Source organism: Erythrolamprus reginae, chromosome 9 (genome assembly GCF_031021105.1).
Source record: "Erythrolamprus reginae isolate rEryReg1 chromosome 9, rEryReg1.hap1, whole genome shotgun sequence".
NCBI lineage: Eukaryota > Metazoa > Chordata > Lepidosauria > Squamata > Dipsadidae > Erythrolamprus > Erythrolamprus reginae.
This window is the reverse complement of record NC_091958.1, coordinates 13,089,123-13,115,643: the sequence shown is the minus strand read 5'-3', so window position 1 is coordinate 13,115,643 and position 26,521 is coordinate 13,089,123. Positions and strand designations below refer to the sequence as shown.

The 26,521-nt window shown below is 42.9% G+C and overlaps 2 protein-coding genes across 2 annotated transcripts; both read right to left on the bottom strand.

Moving 5' to 3' along the window:
* Positions 1-3,338: 3,338 nt before the first annotated feature.
* Positions 3,339-13,031, bottom strand: LOC139172485 (C-signal-like). The gene is made up of 7 exons (XM_070761634.1): positions 12,965-13,031; positions 9,512-9,711; positions 8,714-8,765; positions 7,501-7,691; positions 5,627-5,794; positions 3,957-4,067; positions 3,339-3,452 (listed from the first exon to the last, which is right to left on the bottom strand). The coding sequence occupies exons 1-7, from the start codon at positions 13,029-13,031 to the stop codon at positions 3,339-3,341; spliced, it is 903 nt and encodes a 300-aa protein (XP_070617735.1).
* Positions 13,032-14,063: 1,032 nt separating this feature from the next.
* LOC139172483 (C-signal-like) lies at positions 14,064-24,698 on the bottom strand. The gene is made up of 6 exons (XM_070761632.1): positions 24,555-24,698; positions 23,649-23,700; positions 20,877-21,067; positions 18,718-18,885; positions 17,115-17,225; positions 14,064-14,282 (listed from the first exon to the last, which is right to left on the bottom strand). Exons 1-6 carry the CDS (start codon positions 24,696-24,698, stop codon positions 14,169-14,171), a joined length of 780 nt encoding a protein of 259 aa, XP_070617733.1. The 3' UTR covers positions 14,064-14,168.
* Between the last annotated feature and the right edge of the window lie 1,823 nt (positions 24,699-26,521).

The following is a 26,521-nucleotide window of genomic DNA, read 5'->3' as shown; positions in this document are numbered from 1 at the left end:
GAATGAATGAATGAATGAATGAATGAATGAATGAATGAATAAATAAACAAGTAAATAAGTAAATAAGTAAGTAAGTAAGTAAGTAAGTAAGTAAGTAAGTAAGTAAATAAATAAATAAATAAATAAATAAATAAATAAATAAATAAATAAATAAATAAATAAATAAGGGAATGTGGCTTCCCCCATTGTCTTTGCTTAACAGAAGCTGGTTGAAAAGGTCTCCAATAGTGATCATGTGACCCTGGCAGCTGCAACCTTTGTCAGGGTGATCTTCGCTGATATTTTTGCTTCTGCCCATGCGCAGAATCTCACTCTTGCGCATGTCCCCACTTTTATTCTGAATTAATTATATACATATACAGTGAAACCTCTACTTGCGAACTGAATTCGTTCCGTGACCAGGTTCTTAAGTAGAAAAGTTTAATGCGTGTAATTGGGGAAAGCACAGAGAGGGTGGAGGCCCTGTTTCCTCCCAGGAGATTCCTAGAGAGGCCACATGGAGGCTTCTCCCTGCCTTTTCCGGCGCTCTTTCCTCCCAGGAGATTCCTAGAGAGGCCCCAAAGAGGCTTCTCCCTGCCTTTTCCGGTTACACTTCAGAGACTAGGGTTTGTAAGTGGAAAATGGTTCTTAAGAGGCAAATTTTTTTTTGAACAACTGGTCTTGATCTAGAAAAGTCTGTAAGTAGAGGCGTTTGTAGGTAGAGGTACCACTGTATTTCTATCATTTTTCACGGCTTAGGCTATGTAGAAAGTTCCTGCAGAGTCACAAACTTTAATGACTGGCTTTGCTATTCCTTCTCTAATCAGACTTTCTTGCAGGTGTCTTACCTGAAGCAAATGGGAGAGTCTCAAAGAGATTGTCCTGGACAATTATGATAGGGGAGAGAAAGATTTCTGTTTGTTGCGATCCAGGACTGATTTACACCCCCCAAAAAAACAGATTTAACTGTATTATATAACTCTTTCTGTCACCTTCTCCTTTCTCTAGCACCATCTCTATATTTCTCTTCTCCACTTCATCTAAAATTATGCCTTTCATACCCACAACTATTTCAGCAGCTGTAAGGACAAAGATATATTTTCCTCACTGTCTGCATGACAATTATGACATCATTTCTCTGTTCCTAGAGTTATGATTGGCTGCAGTTTTGTTCATAAACTCTCTTGACTTTATGATATACAGTGATCCCTCGAGTTTCGCGTCCTCGAGCATCGCGAAAGGGCTATATCGCGAGTTTTCAACCCGGAAGTAAACTCCACCATCTGCGCATGCGTGCCCTTCCACGCATGCGTAGATGGTGGAGTTTCCCCACCGGGCAGAGGCTTCCCTGGGTCTTCCCCCTCTTGCCCCGGTAAGACCCCAGCGGCGGCGCGAGCAACGGCGTGGGCTGGCGGGCGGCACGCGCGCGGGAAACCCCAGCTCCGCTTCCCAGCTGGGAAGCGGAGCCGGCAACAGCGTGGGCGGGCGGGCAGCGCGCGCGAGCTTGGGGACACCCCACCTCCGCTTCACAGCTGGGAAGCGGAGCTAGGGTGTCCCCACGCGCGCGCACGTTGCTGGGGAAAGCGTGCGCGCTTGGGGACACCCCACCTCCGCTTCCCAGCTGGGAAGCGGAGCTGGGGTGTCCCCAAGCGCGCGCGCACCCCAGGCGCGAGCAACGGTGTGGGCGGGCGGCGGGCGGGCGGCAGTGGAAGTAAAAACACCATCTGCGCATGCGCAGATGGTGTTTTTACTTCTGCACCGCTACTTCGCTAAAAATCGATCATCGCGTGGGGTCCTGGAACGGAACCCTCGCGATGATCGAGGGATCACTGTATATATAATGTATATTTTATTTTATGTACGCTGAGAGCATATGCGCCAAGACAAATTCCTTGTGTGTCCAATCACACTTGGCCAATAAAAATTCTATTCTATTCTATTCTATTCAGAGGTGGGCTGCTGCCAGGACGGGGTGGAACATCGTTCCACCAGCAAAAATGGACTTGGGCACTTGGACTTGGACTGTCGCCACCTACCGTGCATGCACCTTGCACCTGAGATTCGGCTTCTACGCATGTGCAGAAGCTAAATCTCACCACCCGAACCAGCAGCAAAAACACCTACTGCTAGGTGGGGCCAGAGAGTGTGGGGCACCTCTGCCACTACTGGGGCCGTTTGTAGAGGAGACTCGAAGCGCCCGGAGCTTCGTGGTGCCTAGGGGAAAAGCCTTCTCTGTGGGGGCCCCAGCCCTCAGGAATCAGCTCCCTCCAGAGATTCGCACTGCCCCCACCCTCCTCGCCTTCCATAAGAGTCTTAAGACGCACTTGTGCCAACAGGCCTGGGAGCATTTGATATTATCCGCTGGTTGATGAATGGAATGCATGTTATATTGTTTGAATGAGAGTGATTGGTTTTTAAGAAATTGGGATTTTAGACTTGTTGGTTAATTTTATAATTGGATTTAGGGTATTTATATGGGTTTTTAAAATATCTTTTAAGCCGCCTCGAGTCCCTGGAGAGCAGTGGCAGATAGATAGATAGATAGATAGATAGATAGATAGATAGATAGATAGATAGATAGATAGATGATAGATAGATAGATAGATAGATAGATAGATGATAGATAGATAGATAGATAGATAGATAGATGATAGATGATAGATAGATAGATGATAGATAGATAGATGATAGATAGATAGATAGATAGATAGATAGATAGATACATAGATAGATAGATGATAGATAGATAGATGATAGATAGATAGATAGATACATAGATAGAAAGATAGATAGATAGATGATAGATGATAGATAGATAGATAGATAGATAGATAGATAGATAATGATAGATAGATAGATAGATAGATCGATAGATGATAGATAGATAGATAGATAGATAGATAGATAGATAGATGATAGATGATAGATGATAGATAGATAGATAGATGATAGATAGATAGATAGATAGATAGATAGATGATAGATAGATAGATAGATAGATGATAGATAGATAGATAGATAGATAGATAGATAGATGATAGATAGATGATAGATGATAGATAGATAGATAGATAGATAGATAGACAGACAGACAGACAGACAGACAGACAGACAGACAGACAGACAGACAGACAGACAGACAGACAGACAAACAAGCAAACAAATAAATAAGTGGCACTTGGGATGAAAGGTGATGGTAAGATTTTTCCATGACCATGGCACATTTTATTGATAATAATCAACACATGCTTAGCGACAGGTTTGTCCTGCAGTAGAAGCCGGCGGGAAGATTTCTCCTTTCAGTCCACCAAGATCTGATGCTTTTTTCCCAGCAGGAAGCTCAAGGATGCTTATTCTGTTCACCAGACTGTTTTATTCCCCTGCCAACTCAGAAAAGTTCCAGATGACGAGGGATCTAAGCCGTCAATCACCTTCACCAAACCCTTAGTACTCTCCTCCACTGTCATAGGAGCCTGCGAGAAAAGGAGAAGCTGGATTAGGGTTCTGCAAATCGGTTTACATTGTTATTCTTGTTGTAGTTGTTGTTGAAATTTTAATGTGCAATAATCCTGTCTTGGGCATGAAAGCCAATTGGATGACCTTGAGCCAATCATCAGGTGATGTTTTCTAGTCCTGCCTTAGGCCTGAAATCCAGTTGAATGTCTAAACCAAACTAGCTCTCAGTTACTAAGTTTCCAATTTTTCTGAGAATATTCATTATCCCCTCCCACCACCTTTATTTTATTTGTTTATTTATTTATAAATTTTGTCAAACAATTATAGGAGTGAAATAATCTTCTTGTGAAATATTTCTGGACTCTCTCAATTGTGTTGACGTCAGATATGCAATGTGGGTTCCATACAGGCGAGCTGTGTTCTAGGATTGGTCTGACAAATGTTTTGTATACTCTGGTTAGCAGATCAATGTTACCAGAGAGGAAGCTGCATGGTACTTTATAAGAACACATTTATAGTACCTGTTCTGTGCCCATGACAGTTTTCACCCATCCAGGATGGAGCAGAACAGATGAAATTCCATCTTTTTTCAGTTCAACTGCAAGGCAGGCATTGACCATGTTCAACGCTGTCTATAAAACAAAGTGTGAGAGAATGAATGGAAGAATCTCGGGAGGTGGGATGAAAAGAAGGATCAGCCTAGAATCCCTACATTGTCACAAGCAAACAAGGTCCAACCCTCCTTGAGTGCTGTGGACACCTGTCGAGGTCCAAGCTGCTTCTGACTCCTAATTGAGAAGATTCCTGTGCATAGCCATTTAGCAATAAATCAGTTTGCAATAGTGGTGAATATCTGTCACTCAGGTGTAGGATGAGGTTTGTTCTCTGAGTTTGTGGGCCGGTTTCAAATTGTTTCGTTACTAGACGAGGTAACATCTTCAGCAGAGTTTCAGGGATGTCCATGTTGGTTTTCTTCTGCTTATAAGGCCATGTGGTCAGTAGGTCTTGTGACTGGGAGGTCATAGGAGCTGAGGGTCATGTCAGGCATGGGACTTTTGAGGGGAGTTGTGACAGGGAGGTGTGGGTTGCGTCAACTGAGGTTCTTGTCTTCTGAAGGGAAGGTTTGCCTATTTGCCAATGATTCTAAAGTGTACAATAGGGTTGATATTCCTGGAGGCGTCTGTAATATGGCAAATGATTTAGCTTTACTAGATAAGTGATCAAAGCAATGGAAATTGCAGTTTACTGTTTCGAAATGTAAAATAATGCACGTGGGGAAAAGGAATAATCAATCTGAGTCTTGTTTTCAGTACTGTGTTTGCAAAAACTTCAGAAGAGAAGGATTTAGGGGTAGTGATTTCTGACAGTCTCAAAATGGGTGAACCTCAGGTGGTATGGAAAGCAAGTAGAATGCTTAGCTGCATAGATAGAGGTATAACAACCATGAAGAGGGAGGTTGTAATCCTGCTGTATAGAGCACTGGTGAGACCACATTTGGAATACTGTGTTCAGTTCTGCAGACCTCACCTACAAAAAGATATTGATAAAATTAAACATGTCCAAAAGTGGGCTGCAAAAATGGTAGCCTGGAGGACAGAGGGGAAAGGGGGGACATGATCGAAACATTTAAATATGTTAAAGGGTTAAATAAGGTTCAGGAGGGAAGTGTTTTTAATAGGAAAGTGAACCCAAGAACAAGGGGGCACAATCTGAGATTAGTTGGAGAAAAGATCAGAAGCAACGTGAGAAAATATTATTTTACCGAAAGAATAGTAGATGCTTGGAACAAACGATCAGCAGACATGGTTGGTAAATCCACAGTAACTGAATTTAAGCATGCCTGGGATAAATATATATCCATCCTAGGATAAAATACAGGTAATAGTACAAGGGCAGACTAGATGGACCATGAGGTCTTTTCCTGCTGTCAATGTTCTATGTTTCTATGTTTCTAGTATAACGTAACTTTTATGTGGGGACCTGAGTTTCCATCATCATTTCCATCATCATTTAAACAAGTCTTTCTTGGATGGTCAGACATCTTCTGGACTTTGGTCCCAGTCCAGTTTCACTTTAAAAAGACTTCACATTGATCAGAGGCTACTGGAGCCAGAGATTGACCCAAGAGAGGCTGGATACGCCATGGAGGATCTCGTTGGTTATGTTCAAAATAACAAAAATTCCAAATTACCTTGCTGGCACGATATTGGTACAATGGAGGAATCATTGCTAGTGAGGGATCAAAACCCTGCCCAATGGAGCTAGCGATAGAAGATATGTTGACGACAACTGCCTTGGGGCTCCCCACTTTGTCTTTTGTGGTCTCCTTGGCAGCCTTCTTCAGGAGAGGCAGGAATTCCTAAGATACATATGAAACAGGGGGCCAAAATGTTGCATTTCTCTTTTTCCGGGGTCTCCTTCATACCCCTAGTTTTATTCTCACTGTCTTTTTAAAATTTCCCAAATCACGGGGTTTTTTGGTGCCACCTCCAATCTCATTGGCTCATGGTAGACCTTCTTGGACTACCACACTGTGGACATGGCTTTATTTTGTGGGTGTGGCTTGCTCGCCATGTGACCAGGGGGTGGCTTAAAGGTCATGTGACTGGCCAACTTGACGTCACTCACATCAAAGATTTGGGTTATTTTGTGGGTGTGGCTTGCTGGCCATGTGACCAGGGGGTGGCTTAAAGGTCATGTGACTGGCTTAAAGGTGGCCAACTTGATGTCACTCACATCAAAGGTTTGGGTTAGGGTGCCTGGCCTCTCCTCACCTCAGAAAGATACAATTTCCCCATCTATTTACTATTACTGAGCATCCAAAATATACTATTTAATTGTATGTATACAGTGGTACCTCATGATACGAATCCCTCATCTTACGAACAACCCGAGATATGAACCCGGGGTTCAGATTTTTTGCCTCTTCCTACGAACTTTTTCCTTCTTACGAACCCACCGCTGCGGCCACCAAGAAGCCCCCCCGCCCGGCTGTTGCTTTTTGAAACAGCCGGGGGGCTTCTTAGCATCCTCCTGAACCCGAACGCCAAACACAAACTTCCGGGTTCGGTGTTCGGGAGGCCCCTGAGAAGCCCCCCCAGCTGTTTTAAAAGGTGACAGCTGGGCGGTGGGCCTTCTCAGTGGCAGGAGGTCTGGCGCTTCACCACCCCTCCCAGGCAAAAAGGTAAAGCAGGGCAGCTCCCCAGCCGCCGAAGGAGGCTTAACCCCACCCCTCTGTCCCACCCATCACCCATGGCCGGCAGAAGAGCGGGGGGAGGCAGAAGGCAGGAGCTGCCCGGCTTTGCCTTTTTGGCTGGGAGGGGTGGTGAAGCACCGAACCTCCTGCCTTCCCCCCCCAGCCAAAACCCCAAATCTCTCCGCTGCTGCAAGAGGCTTCCCCGTCCCGCCGGCCAAAAACACAAAGGCGGTCTGCCGCCGTCCGCTTGAGCCACAATGACAGGCAGGGCGAAGCGGCGTGGAGCAATGGGAAGCTGAAGCCGCCGCCGGCTTCAGCTTCCCATTGCTCCGCGGGTGGCGGTAGACCGCCTTTGTGTGTTTGGCTGGGGGGGGAGCAGGAGGACCTTCCTGACTCCCTCTCCCCAGCGCTTCATCCAGGATGACATGCATGACAAAGGGGCGGGGAGGATCGGGAGGCTCAAACCTCCTTCGGTGGTGGCGGCCGGCTTCCGGGTTTCTGAGTTTTGGGCTTGCACGCATTAATCGCTTTTCCATTGATTCCTATGGGAAACAATGTTTCATCTTATGAACTTTTCACCTTACGAACCTCCTCCCGGCACCAATTAATTTCGTAAGACGAGGTATTACTGTATATGCCATGTGTGTGTACACACACACACACACACAAAATAAAGTTATCTTTATCTATAACTTCTAAAGTTATCCATGTTCAACCTCATTTACTGTAATATGAAAAACATACCCAGAGCCCAGAAGGAAAAAAAGGGGGGGGGGAATCATTTTTTTTCTACCAGTTCTGCGTACCCGACTGTACCCATAGGAGCCCATCACTGCTGTATAGCACCTAGGCCCCTAAACCAGACTTACCTTGACCATTAGGAGAGGTCCCACTGTATTGGTCTTGTATGACAATAGCATATCTTCCTGATTGACGTTTTCCAGGAAATAGGCTTGGGAAATAATGCCAGCATTGTTGATTAGCAGATTGAGCCCTTGTCCTTTCAGATGGGATTCCACTTCTGATGCCACCCGCCTTATGCTGGACACGTTTGTCACATCTACCACACACAGAAGAAAGATAACAGGACAGGTATCAGTAAAAATGACATGGTTCCCAGCTTGATGAGCGCCGGTAAAATATAATGGAAAAGAAGAGACCTTCGGAGACAGGAAGGAAAGCTGCAGCCTAGGTAATAATCTCGGAAAGGGATTTTGCCTACCTAGCAGTTGAAAGCATGCAAATGCGAGTAGATAAATAGGTACCACTTCGGTGGGACCGTAACAGCATTTTGGGCGCCTTTGGCTTATAGCTCTATTGACCAATGTCCATGAAAATTGTCAGAGAACGCTGGCTCCCTAGGTCAAGAAAAGGATATGAGCACCATGCCCTAGAATCAGACACGGCTGGACAGGGAACCTTCTACCTTTTAAATGAAATATTTGAGTCAAGCAGAGGAGGGATCTTATGGAATCTCAGAAGAGACCTTTCCTAGTGTTCAAGACAGTAAAAAAAAAAAAGAAGGGTATAAGACTTCAGCTATATACTTGAGATAAAACCGGAAATGTATTTATTAGGCATAATCAAAGGTAAACATAGCAAAGAAAATTACTACCTAGTAAATCACTTACTTACTGCTGCAAGATTAGCATATGCACAAGTTTGGAAACAAGAAAAGACTCCAAACAAAGAAATGGTGATTAAAAAAATATAAGACTGCGCCAAATTTAGCAAATTAACATATGAGATACAAAACCAACAAAATGAGGACTATTACAAAGTGTGGGAAAAAATATACAACTGGGTGGAAGTTAAGAAAAAGATATAGCAAATAGAATTGTAAAAAATAAATTTTGTAAATATATAAATCGTAAATGTTCAATGTTGTATTGTATGATGTCTAAATGTTTGTATGTCAAACAAAATAAAAATAAATATATATAAAAAAAACACGTGGTACAGATGATACAGACTTCCTGACTTGGAAGATTGATGTTAGTTTTTTAGAAAGGAAGAAAGTAGAGTAGATCACGTTTGTTGGCTTCTATTGCAATAAATACCCAGAGAGTAACGATGCCATACCTAATTGAATGATGTGAGTGTTGCCGTACTGACTAGCAAAATTCTGCAAAGCCTGCAATTGAGAAAGAAAATGTCAAAACAGAACAGGTTGAACAAATGGATAAAACATAAAAATGTATCTTCTGCAATCTCAGTTCCAATACAGCAGAGGACTGTCTTTTTATAACACTGTAAAAAAAAAAATCCAAGAGACGAAGAGAATAAAAGGGAAAATACTTATTAAGTTTGAATCTGGTGCGTGCTCTTGTGTTGTTGCGATTGAAGCTAAAGTAGTCTTAGTATGATCCTTAATTACTTTTAAAATAGGAAACAATTAAATAGTATGTTTTTACCCATAAATACATTAATCATTATAATTATTATCTAGCACTGAACTTTTATAGCAATTAAAGAAAATTGAGCTACTTGCCTAAACTGTTATCTTACTGAACCTTATGGGTTTGGTACAAAAGCTTAAAATGTTACTGTGCTCCTCAATAAACAATGCTGTCTATCATTTGTCCTTTTTGTGGCTATTCAAATAACGTGACTTCATCAACTGAAAAAGAGTCCAAGCACGCAGTCACATGACTTTTAAGCCACCCCCGGTCACATGATTGTCAAGCCACTCGCACCTGATCACATGGCCGGCAAGCCACTCCTACCCAGTCACATGACTATCAAGCCACACCCACACAATAATCCACGCCCATTGTATGGCAGTAAAAAATTTGGCAGCCCTTCACTGAAGCCCAGCATCAGTACGTTACTCCAGCTCATATCTTAAAGAGGTTGAATTATGGTTGGTCTTCTACATACCGTTGATTCAGGTCCAGGAGGGTTCAGACAGGCTGCAAAAATACGTCCAGGAGGAGGGTTCCGTTTCACCAGCTCTTTCACCAGTCCAAATCCAATTCCCTGGTTGGTTCCGGTTACCAGGATGTTGCGAGCTACTTGAAACATTCTGACCCTTGACTTTTGCACGTCAACACTGCTCTCCTTTGGACAGATGGTGACATCTGCATCTCCAAATAAGAAGAGGTTACCGTTATTAGACTAGCCTGAAGTGTGTTACGTCCCTGACAACGGCCAAAGCGCCCCGGATTGGTTGGTTCAGGAAGTGGGAGTTTCCTTCAGTCTGATTGGCTGTTACTGTTAGTGTTCGTATAAATAGAGCTGTCAGGGTTCTGAGGTATTTGTTTGTCCTACTATACTGTTCTACTTATACAGTGGTACCTCGACTTGAGAACTTATCTAGAGAAGAACCAGGTGTTCAAGATTTTTTTGCCTCTTCTTAAAAACATTTTCTACTTCAGAATCTGAGCCTGGAAAAATTTTCCAGAAAATTTGAGAATGGCATGAAGGCCCGGCCAGTTTCCTGCCATTCCCCCTGGGTTTCTCTCTCTGGCGCAGTATATGAGAGGCCCGTGGCCCTCTTTTTTTATGTTTAAGCCTGGAAGTTTTGGATTCTTTTGATTCCCCTCACCTCCCCTTCTTCCTCAGCAGAGCTTCCAGGCTGTCAAATTTGCACTTTGACAGCACCGTACGAAGTCGCGTGGCGAATTGGTTTATGGATTCCGACTCACGTTGTGTCATTCTTGAAAATTGGTGTCTGTAGACTACGGCAGGTTTCGTTGGCTTAAAGTGATTGGCGAGTCTTTCTTGAAGGTCGTCCCAAGGAACAGCTTTAGCCGGGAGCGGGTCGGTCAGCGTTTGGACGAGGTCGAAGATTTCAGTACCGCAATAATTTAGAAAAATCGCCCGCTTCCTGTCGGCTTCGGCTTCTCCCATTCCTGCTGCTTCGAGGAAAATCTCGAATTTTGCCATGTAGGCGTCCCATGACGACTTTTCGGGGTCGAAGTAGTCGGGAGCCCGGCCGATCTGGAGGTTGTTCATTCTTGACACGTGGATTCGTCGCTCTCTCGTCGCCAGTGAAATGAAGCAGACCACACAGGAATCTTTGAAGACGGTTCCGTTTATTCAGCTCTCTTGCAAGTGACTTCAGCAAGGAACGCGTCTGGGCTGTCAGTGTCAAAACAGCCCTATTTATACTTTAAAGGCTCGCGCCTAAAAGAAACGGCCGCGCGTCTTAACCAATCAGACGCGACCTTGATTTATTCACATTTTAAATTGACAGAGACAGTATTTTTACAGAATTTCTTTTTACAGACTTAACACTCCTCCTCTTCTTTCTCTTCCTCCTCCTCCCACCCAAATTCTGAGCTTTTATTTCTTTCCTAATGGGTTTGCATGCATTATTTGCTTTTTCATTGATTCCTATGGGAAAATTTGCTTCTGCTTACAAATTTTTCTACTTAAGAACCTGGTCACAGAACGAATTAAGTTCTTAAGTAGAGGTACCACTGTACTGACTTGATGCTTTTTTACTGTTACTTGAGAGTTAATAAACTCAATAAATGTTCTGAACTACTTGAAACATTCTGACCCTTGATTTTTCATCTTTAAAACTGTTGGTCTTTGGACAGGTGGTGACATCTGCTTCTCCAAATATGAAGAGGTTACCATTATTAGACTAGCTTGAAGTGGATTCTCTTAAACACAACAACAGGTAAATCTCAACTTTTAGCCGTAATTAGAACCAGAATTTTCAATGCTAAGCAGGGCAGTTTTTCAAGTGAGTTGCACCTGGTTTTATGATTTTCTATGTGTGTGTATGTTATGGTTCTTAAGTTAAGGACTGAGATGGCACAGCAGGTAGAGTGCAGTACTGCAGGCTACTAACGCTGACTTATAGATCTGAAGGTCAGTGGTTCAAATCTCATCACCGGCTCAAGGTTGACTCAGCCTTCCATCCTTCCGAGGTGGGTAAAATGAGGACCCGGATTGTGGGGGCAATAGCCTAGCTCTGTTTAAAAAAGTGCTATTGCTAACATGTTGTAAGCCGCCCTGAGTCTAAGGAGAAGGGCGGCATAAAAATCAAATAAGTAAATAAATAATTAAATAAATAATTAAATAAATAATTAAACAAATAATTAAATAAATAAATGAATAAGTAAAGAAGTAAAGAAGTAAGGAAGTAAGGAAGTAAGTAAGGAAGTAAGTAAGGAAGTAAGTGAATGAATGAATGAATGAATGAATAAATAAATAAATAAATAATAAATAAATAAATAAATAAATAAATAAATAAATAAATAAATAAATAAATAAATAAATAAATAAATAAGGGAATGTGGCTTCCCCCATTGTCTTTGCTTAACAGAAGCTGGTTGAAAAGGTCTCCAATAGTGATCATGTGACCCTGGCAGCTGCAACCTTTGTCAGGGTGATCTTCGCTGATATTTTTGCTTCTGCCCATGCGCAGAAGCAAAAAAAATAACAAAAATCACCAAAATCTCACTCTCGCGCATGTCCTCCACATTAATTTTGGCTTCCAGCACATGCGCAGAAGATGAATATTACGGTGATGCATGCACTCACCCGCCGGTCAGCTGAAGCTGCACGTGGAGCTCCATTTTCACTACCGGGACGCTGTATTGGACCATACCAGCTTCAACCCGCTACTGCTGGCAGGTATTGACAATGGTTGCAGCCACTCAGGGTCACATGATCTCCATTTGAGATCTTTCCAACCAGCTTCTAAGATCTCTAACATATCTTTCACTTTTATTCTGAATTAATTATATACATATACAGTGATACCTCTACTTGCGGACTGACTTCGTTCCGTGACCAGGTTCTTAAGTAGAAAAGTTTAATGCGTGTAATTGGGGAAAGCGCAGGGAGGGTGGAGGCCCTGTTTCCTCCCAGGAGATTCCTAGAGAGGCCACATGGAGGCTTCTCCCTGCCTTTTCCGGCGCTCTTTCCTTCCAGGAGATTCCTAGAGAGGCCCCAAAGAGGCTTCTCCCTGCCTTTTCCGGTTACAGTTTCAGAGACTCGGGTTTGTAAGTGGAATATGGTTCTTGAGAAGATGCAAAAAAATCTTGAAAACCTGGTCTTAATCTAGAAAAGTTTGTAAGTAGAGGCATTTTTAGGTAGATGTACCACTGTATTTCTATCGTTTTTCATAGCTTAGGCTATGTAGAAAAAACAGAAAGTTCCTGCAGTCACAAACTTTAATGATTGACTTTGCTATTCCTTCTCTAATCGGACTTTCTTGCAGGTGTCTTACCTGAAGCAAATGGGAGAGTCTCAAAGAGATTGTCCTGGACAATTATGATAGGGGAGAGAAAGATTTCTATTGTTGCGATCCAGGACTGATTTACACCCCCCAAAAAAACAGATTTAGCTGTATTATATAACTCTTTCTGTCACCTTCTCCTTTCTCTAGCACCATCTCTATATTTCTCTTCTCCACTTCATCTAAAATTATGCCTTTCATACCCACAACTATTTCAGCAGCTGAAAGGACAAAGATATATTTTCTTCACTGTCTGCATGACAATTATGACATCATTTCTCTGTTCCTACAGTTATGATTGACTGCAGTTTTGTTCATAAACTCTCTTGACTTTATGATAGATAGATAGATATATGTATATACAGGGGTCGGCTGCTGCCAGGATGGGGTGGAATGCCATTCCACCAGCAAAAATGGACTTGTGCACGCATCTCTGTCACCACCTACTGTTCAAACGCTGTGCACATTCCTTGCACCTGAGATTCGCCTTCTACGCATGTGCAGAAGCCAAATCTCACCACCCGAGCCAGCAGTGAAAGCACCTACTGCTAGGTGGGGCCAGAGAGTGTGGGGCACCTCTGCCACTACTGGGGCCGTTTGTAGAGGAGACTCGAAGCGCCCGGAGCTTCGTGGTGCCTAGGGGAAAAGCCTTCTCTGTGGGGGGCCCAGCCCTCTGGAATCAGCTCCCTCCAGAGATTCGCACTGCCCCCACCCTCCTCGCCTTCCATAAGAGTCTTAAGACGCACTTGTGCCAACAGGCCTGGGAGCATTTGATATTATCTGCTGGTTGATGAATGGAATGCATGTTATATTGTTTGAATGAGAGTGATTGGTTTTTTAAGAAATTGGGATTTTAGACTTGTTGGTTAATTTTATAATTGGATTTAGGGTATTTTATTGGGTTTTTAAAATATCTTTTAAACCGCCTCGAGTCCCTGAAGAGCAGTGGCAGATAGATGATAGATAGATAGATAGATAGATAGATAGATAGATAGATAGATAGATAGATAGATAGATAGATAGATAGATAGATCGGTAGGCAGGTAGGTAGGTAGGTAGGTAGATAGATAGATAGATAGATAGATAGATAGATAGATAGATAGATAGATAGATAGATAGATAGATAGATAAACAAGCAAACAAATAAATAAGTGGCACTTGGGATGAAAGGTGATGGTAAGATTTTTCCATGACCATGGTACATTTTATTGATAATAATCAACACATGCTTAGCGACAGGTTTGTCCTGCAGCAGAAGCCAGCGGGAAGATTTCTCCTTTCGGTCCACCAAGGTCTCATGCTTTTTCCCAGCAGGAAGCTCAAGGATGCTTATTTTGTTCACCAGACTATTTTATTCCCCTCCCAATCCAGAAAAGTTCCAGATGACGAGGGATCTAAGCCGTCAATCACCTTCACCAAACCCTTAGTACTCTCCTCCACTGTCATAGGAGCCTGCGAGAAAAGGAGAAGCTGGATTAGGGTTCTGCAAATTGGTTTACATTCTGATTCTTGTTGTAGTTGTTGTTGAAATTTTAATATGCAATAATCCTGTCTTGGGCATGAAAGCCAATTGGATGACCTTGAGCCAATCATCAGGTGATGTTTTCTAGTCCTGCCTTAGGCCTGAAATCCAGTTGAATGTCTAAACCAAACTAGCTCTCAATTGCTAAGTTTCCAATTTTTCTGAGAATATTCATTATCCCCTCCCACCACCTTTATTTTATTTGTTTATTTATTTATAAATTTTGTCATACAATTATAGGAGTGAAGGAATCTTCTTGTGAAGTATTTCTGGACTCTCTCAATTGTGCTGACGTCAGATATGCAATGTGGGTTCCATACAGATGTGTTGTGTTCTAGGATTGGTCTGACAAATGGTTTTTTTTCCAATAAATTTTATTAATTTTCTTAAAAAAGGCAAAACTGACAAACATACATTTAACATAGAGATGGGGTTGTATCTTCCCCGCTTATTCCAGAAGTAAAATTTCAATACAGAAAAAAGAATACATTCAAAAAATGCTTAAAATCAACTTATTATTTTAAATGAAAAGAAGAAATTTGTTTAACTTTTTATAATAAATTCTAGCATAACTCTTAAATCTTATCCCTACTAATTCTAACATAAAACTTCAATCATATCTCTACTAATACAATTCTCTTATTTATTTATTTATTTATTTATTTATTTTAACTTTTAATATTTCTTCTTGTTTATATACACTTTGTTCCATATTTCATAAAATTCTATTTCTTCTTGACCTTTTAACCATCTTGTCATCATATCCATTTCAGCGCAATCTAATACTTTTTTGATAACTTCTTCTTCTTTGGGGATATTTTCCCCTTTCCAATTTTGCGCATATATTATCCTGGCCGCGGTCAAAATATGAATAACTAAATGTAGAATTTCTTTCTTATATTTCTGATTGGTTATACCCAGTAAATAAAATTCCGGGCTTATTTCTATCTCCTGTTTTATTATTTCTTTTATTATTCTTTCTATCATTTTCCAGTAAAGCTTAACTTTACTACACGTCCACCATTGATGATAATAGGACCCTATTTCCTTCTTACACTTCCAACATAATGGTGAAATCTTTGGGAACATTTTTGCTATCCCATTTGGTGGGAGGTGCCACCTATAAAACATTTTAATTTGGTTTTCTTTTAGGGAAACTGATGTTGTCATTTTCCAATTTGAGATCCAAACATTTTCCCATGTATCTATATCTATTTCTTTACCAATATTTTTGCACCAATTTATCATGTTATCCTTTAAGGTCAAATCTATATTTTTATGGGCAATCAAATATTTATAAACTTTCCCTATTAATTTAGTCTGGTTAGTAATTAATAAGTTACCTAAGAAATTTTTATTCTTATTAAAAATGCATGTCATACTTTCTCTCTGAAATCTAGACTGAATCTGGGCGTATTGCCACCAGTCAATTGTAGTCCCTTCTTGTAATTTATTTCTTGACTTTAATTTCATTTGATCATCCAGTAATTCCTTATATCGTTTCCCTTATTGAATTTAGGTGTATTATTGCTTATAAGGGGGAGATCCATTAGGGAATAGTCAAAAAATGATTCTTTTTTATGTCTTTCCAAACTTCCAACAAATACTTTCTTATTGTATGTCTTTTGAAATATGTATGAATTTTATCCTTATCATACCATATAAAGGCATGCCAACCAAGCATAAGATTATGTCCTTCTAATTTTAATGTTCTTTTGTCTTCTAACACTATCCAATCTCTAATCCATGTTAAGGTGGCTGCCTGATAATATAATTTCCAGTTAGGTAAAGCAAATCCTCCTCTTTCTTTAATATCTTCCAAAATATTTATCTTTATTCTTGCTTTTTTCCCTTGCCATAAGAATTTTTTAACTATCATTGCTAAATTTTTTAAAAAAATTCCCCCAGGATTTATTGGAATAACCTGGAACAAAAACAAAATTTTAGGTAAAATATTCATCTTAATTGTGGCAATTCTCCCCAAAAAGGATATTTTTAGGTTGTTCCATATTTCTAAATCTTTTTTAATTTCTGCAATTAATTTCATATAATTCTCATTTTTTAATGATATCGTTTTTGATGTTATCCATATTCCCAAATATTTAACTTTCTTAACTATTTTCATATCTGTAATACGTTCAAGTTTTCTTTCTTGAGTTTTATTCATATTTTTCACTATAAATTGTGTTTTACTCTTATTTATTTTTAATCCTGCAACTTTTCCATATTGTTCTATTGTCTGTATTAATATTGGAGCTGTTGTTATCGGATCTTCTATTATAAAAGTCAAATCAACCGCAAATGCTTGGACTTTATATATTTCTTTCCCAATAGTCAAACCTTTTATTTTTGGATCTGCTCTTACTTTTATCAATAAAATTTCTAAAGATAAAATAAATAATAAGGGTGATATCGGACATCCTTGTCGAACTCCTTTACTTATTTCAAATGTTTCCAGTTGCTCATTATTTAATATAATTTTTCTTGTTTGTTTTGAATAAATAGCGTCTATTAAATTTACAAATTTAGTACCAAATCTCATTTTGTTTAGTTGCATTTTTATAAAAGTCCAATTAACATTATCAAAAGCTTTTTTAGCATCAAGGAACATTAGTGATACTGTTTTTCCAGGATGTTGTTCATAATATTCTAATGTGTTAATCTAGGATTGGTCTGACAAATGTTTTGTATGCTCTGGTTAGCAGATCAATGTTACCAGAGAAGAAGCTGCATGGTACTTTATAAGAACATATTTATAGTACCAGTTCTAAGCCCAGGTCAGTTTTCACCCATCCAGGATAGAGCAGAACAGATGAAATTCCATCTTTTTTCAGTTCGACTGCAAGGCAGGCATTGACCATATTCAACGCTGTCTATAAAACAAAGCATGAGAGAATGAATGGAAGAATCTCGGGAGATGGGATGAAAAGAGGGATCAGCCTAGAGTCCCTACATTGTCACAAGCAAACTAAGTCCAACCCTCCTTGAGTGCTGTGGACACGTGTTGAGGTCCAAGTTGCTTCTGACTTAATTGAGAAGATTCCTGTGCATAGCCATTTAGCAATAAATCAGTTTGCAATAGTGGTGAATATCTGTCACGTTACTAGACTAGGTAACATCTTCAGCAGAGTTGGTTTTTTTCTGCTTATAAGGCCATGTGGTCAGTAGGTCTTGTGACTGGGAGGTCATAGGAGGTGAGGGTCATGTCAGGCATGGGACTTGTGAGGGGAGTTGTGACAGGGAGGTGTGGGTTGCGTCAACTGAGGTTCTTGTCTTCTGAAGGGAAGGTTTGCCTATTTGCCAATGATTCTAAAGTGTGCAATAGGGTTGATATTCCTGGAGGCGTCTGTAATATGGCAAATGATTTAGCTTTACTAGATAAGTGATCAAAGCAATGGAAACTGCAGTTTACTGTTTCCAAATGTAAAATAATGCACGTGGGGAAAAGGAATCCTCAATCTGAGTCTTGTTTTCAGTTCTGTGTTTGCAAAAACCTCAGAAGAGAAGGATTTAGGGGTATTGATTTCTGACAGTCTCAAAATGGGTGAACCTCAGGTGGTATGGAAAGCAAGTAGAATGCTTAGCTGCATAGATAGAGGTATAACAAGCATGAAGAGGGAGGTTGTAATCCTGCTGTATAGAGCACTGGTGAGACCACATTTGGAATACTGTGTTCAGTTCTGCAGACCTCACCTACAAAAAGATATTGATAAAATTAAACAGGTCCAAAGATGGGCTACAAAAATGGTAGCCTGGAGGACAGAGGGGAAAGGGGGGACATGATCGAAACATTTAAATATGTTAAAGGGTTAAATAAGGTTCAGGAGGGAAGTGTTTTCAAAAGGAAAGTGAACCCAAGAACAAGGGGGCACAATCTGAGATTAGTTGGAGAAAAGATCAGAACCAATGTGAGAAAATATTATTTTACTGAAAGAATAGTAGATGCTTGGAACAAATGACCAGCAGACATGGTTGGTAAATCCACAGTAACTGAATTTAAGCATGCCTGGGATAAACATATATCCATCCTAAGATAAAATACAGGCAATAGTATAAGGGCAGATTAGATGGACCATGAGGTCTTTTCCTGCTGTCAATCTTCTATGTTTCTATGTTTCTATGTTTCTAGTATAACGTAACCTTCATGTGGGGACCTGAGTTTCCATCATCATTTCCATCATCATTTAAACAAGTCTTTCTCGGATGGTCAGACATCTTCTGGACTTTAGTCCGAGTCCAGCTTCACTTTAAAAAGACGTCACATTGATCAGAGGCTACTGGAGCCAGAGATTGACCCAAGAGAGGCTGGATACGTCGTGGAGGATCTCGTTGGCTATGTTCAAAATAACAAAAATTCCAAATTACCTTGCTGGCACGATATTGGTACGATGGAGGCATCTCTGTTAGGGAGGGATCAAAACCGTACCCAATGGAACCAATGATAGAAGACATGTTGACGACAACTGCCTTGGGGCTCCCCACTTTGTCATTTGTGGTCTCCTTGGCAGCCTTCTTCAGGAGAGGTAGGAATTCCTAAAGTACATATGAAACAGGAGGCCAAAACATTGCATTTCTCTTTTTCCTGGGTGTCCTTCAGATCCCTAGTTTTTTTCTCACTGTCTTTTTAAAATTTCCCAAATCATGGGGGGGGGGGTTTGGTGCCACCTCCAATCTCATTGGCTCATGGTTGACCTTCTTGGACTACCACACTGTGGGCATGGCTTTATTTTGTGGGTGTGGCTTGCTGGCCATGTGACCAGGGGGTGGCTTAAAGGTCATGTGACTGGCTTAAAGGTGGCCAACTTGACGTCACTCACATCAAAGGTTTGGGTTAGGGTGCCTGGCCTCTCCTCACCTCAAAAAGATACAATTTCCCCATCTATTTACTATTACTGAGCATCCAAAATATACTATTTAATTGTATGTATACAGTGGTACCTCATGATACGAACCCCTCGTCTTACGAACAACCCGAGATACGAACCCGGGGTTCAGAATTTTTTGCCTCTTCTTACAAACTTTTTCCTTCTTACGAACCCACCGCTGCGGTCGCCGAGAAGCCCCGCCACCCGGCTGTTGCTTTTTGAAACAGCCGGGGGGTTCTCAGCGTCCTCCTGAACCCGAACGCCAAACCCGAACTTCCAGGTTCGGTGTTCGGGAGGCCACCAAGAAGCCCCCCGGCTGTTTTAAAAGGTGACAGCCAGGCAGCGGGGCTTCTCAGCGGCAGGAGGTCTGGCGCTTCACCACCCCTCCCAGGCAAAAAGGTAAAGCCGGGCAGCTCCCCAGCCGCCGAAGGAGGCTTAACCCCACCCCTCTGTCCCACCCATCGCCCGTGGCCGGCAGAAGAGCGGGGGGGAGGCAGAAGGCAGGAGCTGTCCGGCTTTGCCTTTTTGGCTGGGAGGGGTGGTGAAGCGCCGAACCTCCTGCCTTCCCCCCCCAGCCAAAACCCCAAATGCCTCCGCTGCTGCAAGAGGCTTCCCCACCCCGCCGGGCAAGAGCGCTCTTCTGCCGGCCACGGGCGAGGGGCGGGAAAGCCTCCTGCGGCGGGGAGGGGTGGTGAAGCGCCTGACCTCCTGCCTTCCCCCCCAGCCAAAACCCCAAATGTCTCCGCTGCTGCAAGAGGCTTCCCCGTCCCGCCGGCCAAAAACACAAAGGCGGTCTGCCGCCGTCCGCTTGAGCCAGGATGACAGGCAGGGCGAAGCGGCGTGGAGCAATGGGAAGCTGAAGCCGCCGCCGGCTTCAGCTTCCCATTGCTCCGCGGGCGGCGGTAGACCGCCTTTGTGTGTTTGGCTGGAGGGGGAGCAGGAGAACCTTCCTAATTCCCTCCCCCCAGCACTTCGCCCAGGACAACAGGCAGGGCGAAGCAGCGTGCAGCAAAGGGAGGCTCAAACCGCCGACGGTTTCAGCTTCCCATTGCTCCGCGGGCGGCGGCAGACCGCCTTTGTGTTTTTGGCTGGGGGGGAGCAGGAGGACCTTCCTGACTCCCTCCCCCCCAGCGCTTCATCCAGGATGACATGCATGGCAAAGGGGCAGGGAGCATCGGGAGGCTCAAACCTCCTTCGGTGGTGACAGCCGGCTTCCGGGTTTCTGAGTTTTGGGCTTGCGTGCATTAATCGCTTTTCCATTGATTCCTATGGGAAACAATGTTTTGTCTTACGAACTTTTCACCTTACAAACCTCCTCCCGGCACCAATTAAGTTCGTAAAATGAGGTATTACTGTATATGCCATGTGTGTACACACATATTACACACAGACACACAAAAATATTTATTATCTACTCTATAAAGTTTGTGTGTATGTACACACACACACACACACACAAAATAAAGTTATCTTTATCTATAACTTCTAAAGTTATCCATGTTCAACCTCATGTACTGTAATAGGAAAAACATACCCAGAGCCCAGAAGGGGAAAAAAGGGGGGGGGAATCATTTTTTTTCTACCAGTTCTGCGTACCCGACTGTACCCATAGGAGCCCATCACTGCTGTATAGCACCTAGGCCCCTAAACCAGACTTACCTTGACCATTAGGAGAGGTCCCACTGTATTGGTCTTGTATGACAATAGCATATCTTCCTGATTGACGTTTTCCAGGTAATAAGCATGGGAATTTCTGCCAGCATTGTTGATTAGCAGATTGAGCCCTTGTCCTTTCAGATGGGATTCTACTTCTGATGCCGCCCTGCTTATGCTGGACACGTTTGTCACATCTACCACACACAGAAGAAAGATAACAGGACAGGTATCAGTAAAAATGGCATGGTTCCCAGTTTGATGAGCGCAGGTAAAATATAATGGAAAAGAAGAGACCTTCGGAGACAGGAAGGAAAATTGCAGCCTAGGTAATAATCTTGGAAATGGATTTTGCCTACCTAGCAGTTGAAAGTATGCAAATGCGAGTAGATAAATAGGTACCACTTTGATGGGACCGTAACAGCGTTTGGGGCCAGGGCCGCCGATAGACCGGTACTACTTGGAGTCGCGTCACGGGCCCGGGGAAATTGAATAATGGGGGGGGCGGCGCTTCTCCTGCTGAGCCCAGTCCTCTCCCGGTGGCTTTCGGCTCCTCCCGCCGAGGAGCTGCAAGGCTGGCCTCGGAGCCCCGCGTGGCCAGCATTCCCTCGTGCCCGGCGGGCTTGCCTTTCCTAAACCCCCGCCAGCCCCCTCCTTCCCTTCCCGCCCTGGCCTCCTTTGCCGAGGCGTCCCTTGCCCATCATCCCCTGCCGGGCAATGGGGCAGCGGGACTGCTAGATGGGCAGCTCTTCCGGTGAGGGTGGGCAAGGCACGCCCTTCTCAGCTCTCGGCCTCCGCCCGCGCAGAAAGCATCCTTTCTTGCACCCAGTGCCGGCCATGGGGGCTTCCGCTGCCGCCTTCCGCAAGGCCCCCCGAGGAGCCGCTTGGGTCTCCAGCCTTCTCCTGGTGAGTCACCACGGCAAGGATGCGGGCGAGGGAGAAAGGGGAACCCGGCGCCTCGGGCGCTTCCCTCTTGCGGTAGAGGGGTAGGTGGTTTGTGGGGAGCGGGGGAGGGAATTGTAAAAATCACAATTTCTTTCGTTGCTTTTTCTTTCTTTCTCTATTTCTCTCTTGCTCTTTCATTCTTTTTTCTTTATCTTGCTTTCTTTCTTTCTCTTGCTTTCTCTCCTTCCTTCCCTCTTTCCATTTCTTTCATTCCCCCTCTCTTTTTATTTCTCTTTCATTCTCTTTCTTTCCTCTTTCTTTCTTTTCTTTTTCTTTCTTTCTCTTTTTCTCTCTTTCTCTCTTGCTCTTTCATTCTTTTTTCTTTCTCTTGCTTTCTTTCTCCCTCTTTCTTTCTCTCCTTCCTTCCCTCCTTCCATTTCTTTCATTCCCCCTCTCTCTTTTTATTTCTCTTTCATTCTCTTTCTTTTTCTTTCTTTCTCTTTCTTGCTCTTTTTCTTTCTCTCTTTTACCTTCCCTTCCTCTATTTCTTCTTTTCTTTTTCCTTCCTACCTTCTTCCCTCCCTCCCTTCCTTCAGTCCTTCCTCTCTTACTCTCCCCTTTCATAAGTTTCCTTCCTTCCTCTGTTCCTGTCCCTTCCCCCTTTCTTTCTTTCTTTCATTCCCTCCCTCCATTTCTTGCTTTCCTTCTCATTCCTCCCTTCTTTCCTCCCTCACTCCCTTCTTTCACTCCTTCCTCTCTTCCTCTCCCCTTTCACACCTTTCCTTGCTTTCTTTGCACCCTTCCTCTGTCCCTGTCCCTTCCCTCTTTCCTTCCTTCCTTACCACCCTCCGTCCATTCATTCACCCATTCCTCTCTTGATCGCACCTTTTACCCTTCCTTCCTTACTTCCTAGCTCGCCCTCACCTTTCTTCCCTTCCTTCCAGATGGGAGTGCCCCGTCAAGACACCCGCCTGACTGCTGGTACCCTGCTTTTTCTCTCCCCTCGTCCTTTCCAGCTCCTCTCCGGTGGCTGCCGGGTGTGGGATCCCCCTCCCCTCTCCCCTCGCTAGAAAGCACATGGTTTTGTCAACAAGAAGGGAGAAGTGCCAAGGAGCCGTAAATAAGCCTCGCTCCGCCTGACCGATGCCAGGATCTTTCTTTCCCTTGTCACTCCCGCTTCTTTCTTTCTCCTGGACGAGTCCACACAATCGGCTTAACCCAGTTCCTGAAATAGCCTATGGCAGTGCTTCCCAACCTTGACAACTTGAAGATATCTGGACTTCAACTCCCAGAATTCCCCAGCCAGCATTCGCTGGCTGGGGAATTCTGGGAGTTAAAGTCCAGATATCTTCAAGTTGCCAAGGTTGGGAAACACTGACCTATGGGACCGCCTCGCTTGGCGTGAAGCGGGAAATGATCCCCGGGGGATGGAGTGGCTTGGCGACTTAAAATAGTTTTAAAATGGTGGGGGGGGCAGACACTTAGGCTGTATGGGGCCCCAAAATTCCTGATGGTGGCCCTGTTTGGGGCTTATAGCTATGCTGGTCAAATGTCCATGAAAATTGTCATCAGTTAACACTGGCTCCCTAGGGCCAAGAAAAGGATATGAGCACCATGCCCTAGAATCAGACACAGTTGGATAGGGAACCTTTTACCTTTTAAATGAAATATTTGAGTAAAACAGAGGAGGGATCTTATGGAATCTCAGAAGAGACCTTCCCTAGTGTTCAAGACAGTAAAAAAAAAAAAAGAGGGGTATAAGACTTGGCACAGATAATACAGACTTCCTGACTTGGAAGATTGATGTTCGTTTTTTAGAATGGAACCAAGTAGAGCAGATCACGTTTGTTGGCTTCTATTGCAATAAATACCCAGAGAGTAACGATGCCATACCTAATTGAATGATGTGAGTGTTGCCGTGCTGACTAGCAAAATTCTGCAAAGCCTGCAATTGAGAAAGAAAATGTCAAAACAGAACAGGTTGAACAAATGGATAAAATATAAAAATGTATCCTCTGCAATCTCAGTTCCAATACAGCAGAGGACTGTCTTTTTATAACATTGTAAAAAAAAATTCCAAGAGACGAAGAGAATAAAAGGGAAAATACTTATTAAGTTTGAATCTGTTGCGTGCTCTTGTGTTGTTGCGATTGAAGCTAAAGTAGTCTTACTATGATCCTTAATTACTTTTAAAATAGGAAATAATTAAATAGTATGTTTTTACCCATAAATGCATTAATCATTATAATCATTATCTAGCTGGATTTGTTATTATGTATTGTTTTTACCATTGTTGTGAGCCGCCCCGAGCTTGCAGAGAGGGGCGGCATATAAATCCAATAAATCTAATCTAATCTAATCTAATCTAGCACTGAACTTTTATAGCAATTAAAGAAAATTGAGCTACTTGCCTAAACTGTTATCTTACTGAACCTTATGGGTTTGGTACAAAAGCTTAAAATGTTACTGTGCTCCTCAATAAACAATGCTGTCTATCATTTGTCCTTTTTGTGGCTATTCAAATAACGTGACTTCATCAACTGAAAAAGAGTCCAAGCACGCAGTCACATGACTTTTAAGCCACCCCCGGTCACGTGATTGTCAAGCCACTCGCACCTGATCACATGGCCGGCAAGCCACTCCTACCCAGTCACATGATCATCAAGCCACACCCACACAATAATCCACGCCCATAGCATGGCAGTAAAAAATTTGGCAGTCCTTCACTGAAGCCCACATCAGTACGTTACTCCAGCTTATATCTTAAAGAGGTTGAATTATGGTTGGTCTTCTACATACCTTTGATTCAGGTCCAGGAGGGTTCATACAGGTTGCAAAAATATGTCCAGGAGGAGGGTTCAGTTTCACCAGCTCTTTCACCAGTCCAAATCCAATTCCCTGGTTGGTTCCGGTTACCAGGATGTTGCGAGCTACTTGAAACATTCTGACCCTTGACTTTTGCACATCAACACTGCTCGCCTTTGGACAGATGGTGACATCTGCATCTCCAAACAAGAAGAGGTTACCCTTATTAGACTACCCTGAAGTGTGTTACGTCCCTGGCAAGGGCCAAAGCGCCCCGGATTGGTTGGTTCAGGAAGCGGGAGTTTCCTTCAGCCTGATTGGCTGTTGCTGTTCATATAAATAGTGCTCGTATAAATAGAGCTGTCAGGGTTCTGAGGTACAGTGGTACCTCATCATACGAACTTAATTGGTTCCAGGAGGAGGTTCGTAAGGTGAAAAGTTCGTAAGATGAAACAATGTTTCCCATAGGAATCAATGTACAAAAGCAAATAATGCGTGCAAATCCTTCAGGAAAATCCCAAACTTTAGAAGGGTGGCGAACAGAGGGCAGGGAGGAGCAGCGAAAGGGGGCGGGTGGAAAAAGCAAGGCTAGGCTAAAGGGTGAGTGGGAAAGAAGAAAGGCAAGGGGGGGCGCCCCTCCCTTTTCTTTCTTCAAAAGACACCCTTTCAGTGCCTCTGCAAGCACGTTGTTCTCTGCAGTCTTTCCCCCTCCAAGCCGCCCCTCCCTTTTCTTTCTTAAAAAGACACTGTTTCAGTGCCTTTGCAAGCATGCAAAATCTTTACTCCTCCAAGCTGCCCCTCCCTTTTCTTTCTTCAAAAAAAGGGGGGGGAAAGAAACCTTTTCATCCCAGCAGCAGCTGCTTGGGTTCGTAAGGTGAAAATAGTTTGGAAGAAGAGGCAAAAAAATCTTAAACACCGGGTTCGTATCTTGAAAAGTTCGTTAGAAGAGGCGTTCATAAGATGAGGTACCACTGTATTTGTTCGTCCTACTATACTGTTCTACTTATACAGTGGTACCTCGACTTGAGAACTTATCTAGATAAGAACCGGGTGTTCAAGATTTTTTTTGCCTCTTCTTAAAAAACATTTTCTACTTCAGAATCCGAGCCTGGAAAAATTTCCCAGAAAATTTGAGAATGACATGAAGGCCCGGCCAGTTTCCTGCCATTCCCCCTGGGTTTCTCTCTCTGGCGCAGTATATGAGAGGCGCGTGCTCCTCCTTGCTGCCTCATAGTCCCCCCCCCCCACTTTTTTTTTTAAGCCTTAAAGTTTTGGATTTTTTTGATTCCCCTCACCTCCCCTTCTTCCTTCAGCAGCGACTGTCCTCCTCTTCTTCTTCTTCTTCCTCTTCCTCCTCCTCCCACCCAAATTCCGAGCTTTTATTTCTTTCCTAATGGGTTTGCATGCATTATTTGCTTTTTCATTGATTCCTATGGGAAAATTTGCTTCTGCTTACAAATTTTTCTACTTAAGAACCTGGTCAAAGAACGAATTAAGTTCTTAAGTAGAGGTACCACTGTACTGACTTGATGCTTTTTTACTGTTACTTGGGAGTTAATAAACTCAATAAATGTTCCAAGCTACTTGAAACATTCTGACCCTTGATTTTTCATCTTTAAAGCTGTTGGTCTTTGGACAGGTGGTGACATCTGCTTCTCCAAATAAGAAGAGGTTACCATTATTAGACTAGCTTGAAGTGGATTCTCTTAAACACAACAACAAGTAAATCTCAACTTTTAGCTGTAATTAGAACCAGAATTTTCAATGCTAAGCAGGGCAGTTGTTCAAGTGAGTTGCACCTGGTTTTATGATTTTCTATGTGTGTGTATGTTATGGTTCTTAAGTTAAGGAGCTGAGATGGCACAGCAGGTAGAGTGCAGTACTGCAGGCTACTAACGCTGACCTATAGATCTGAAGGTCAGTGGTTCAAATCTCATCACCGGCTCAAGGTTGACTCAGCC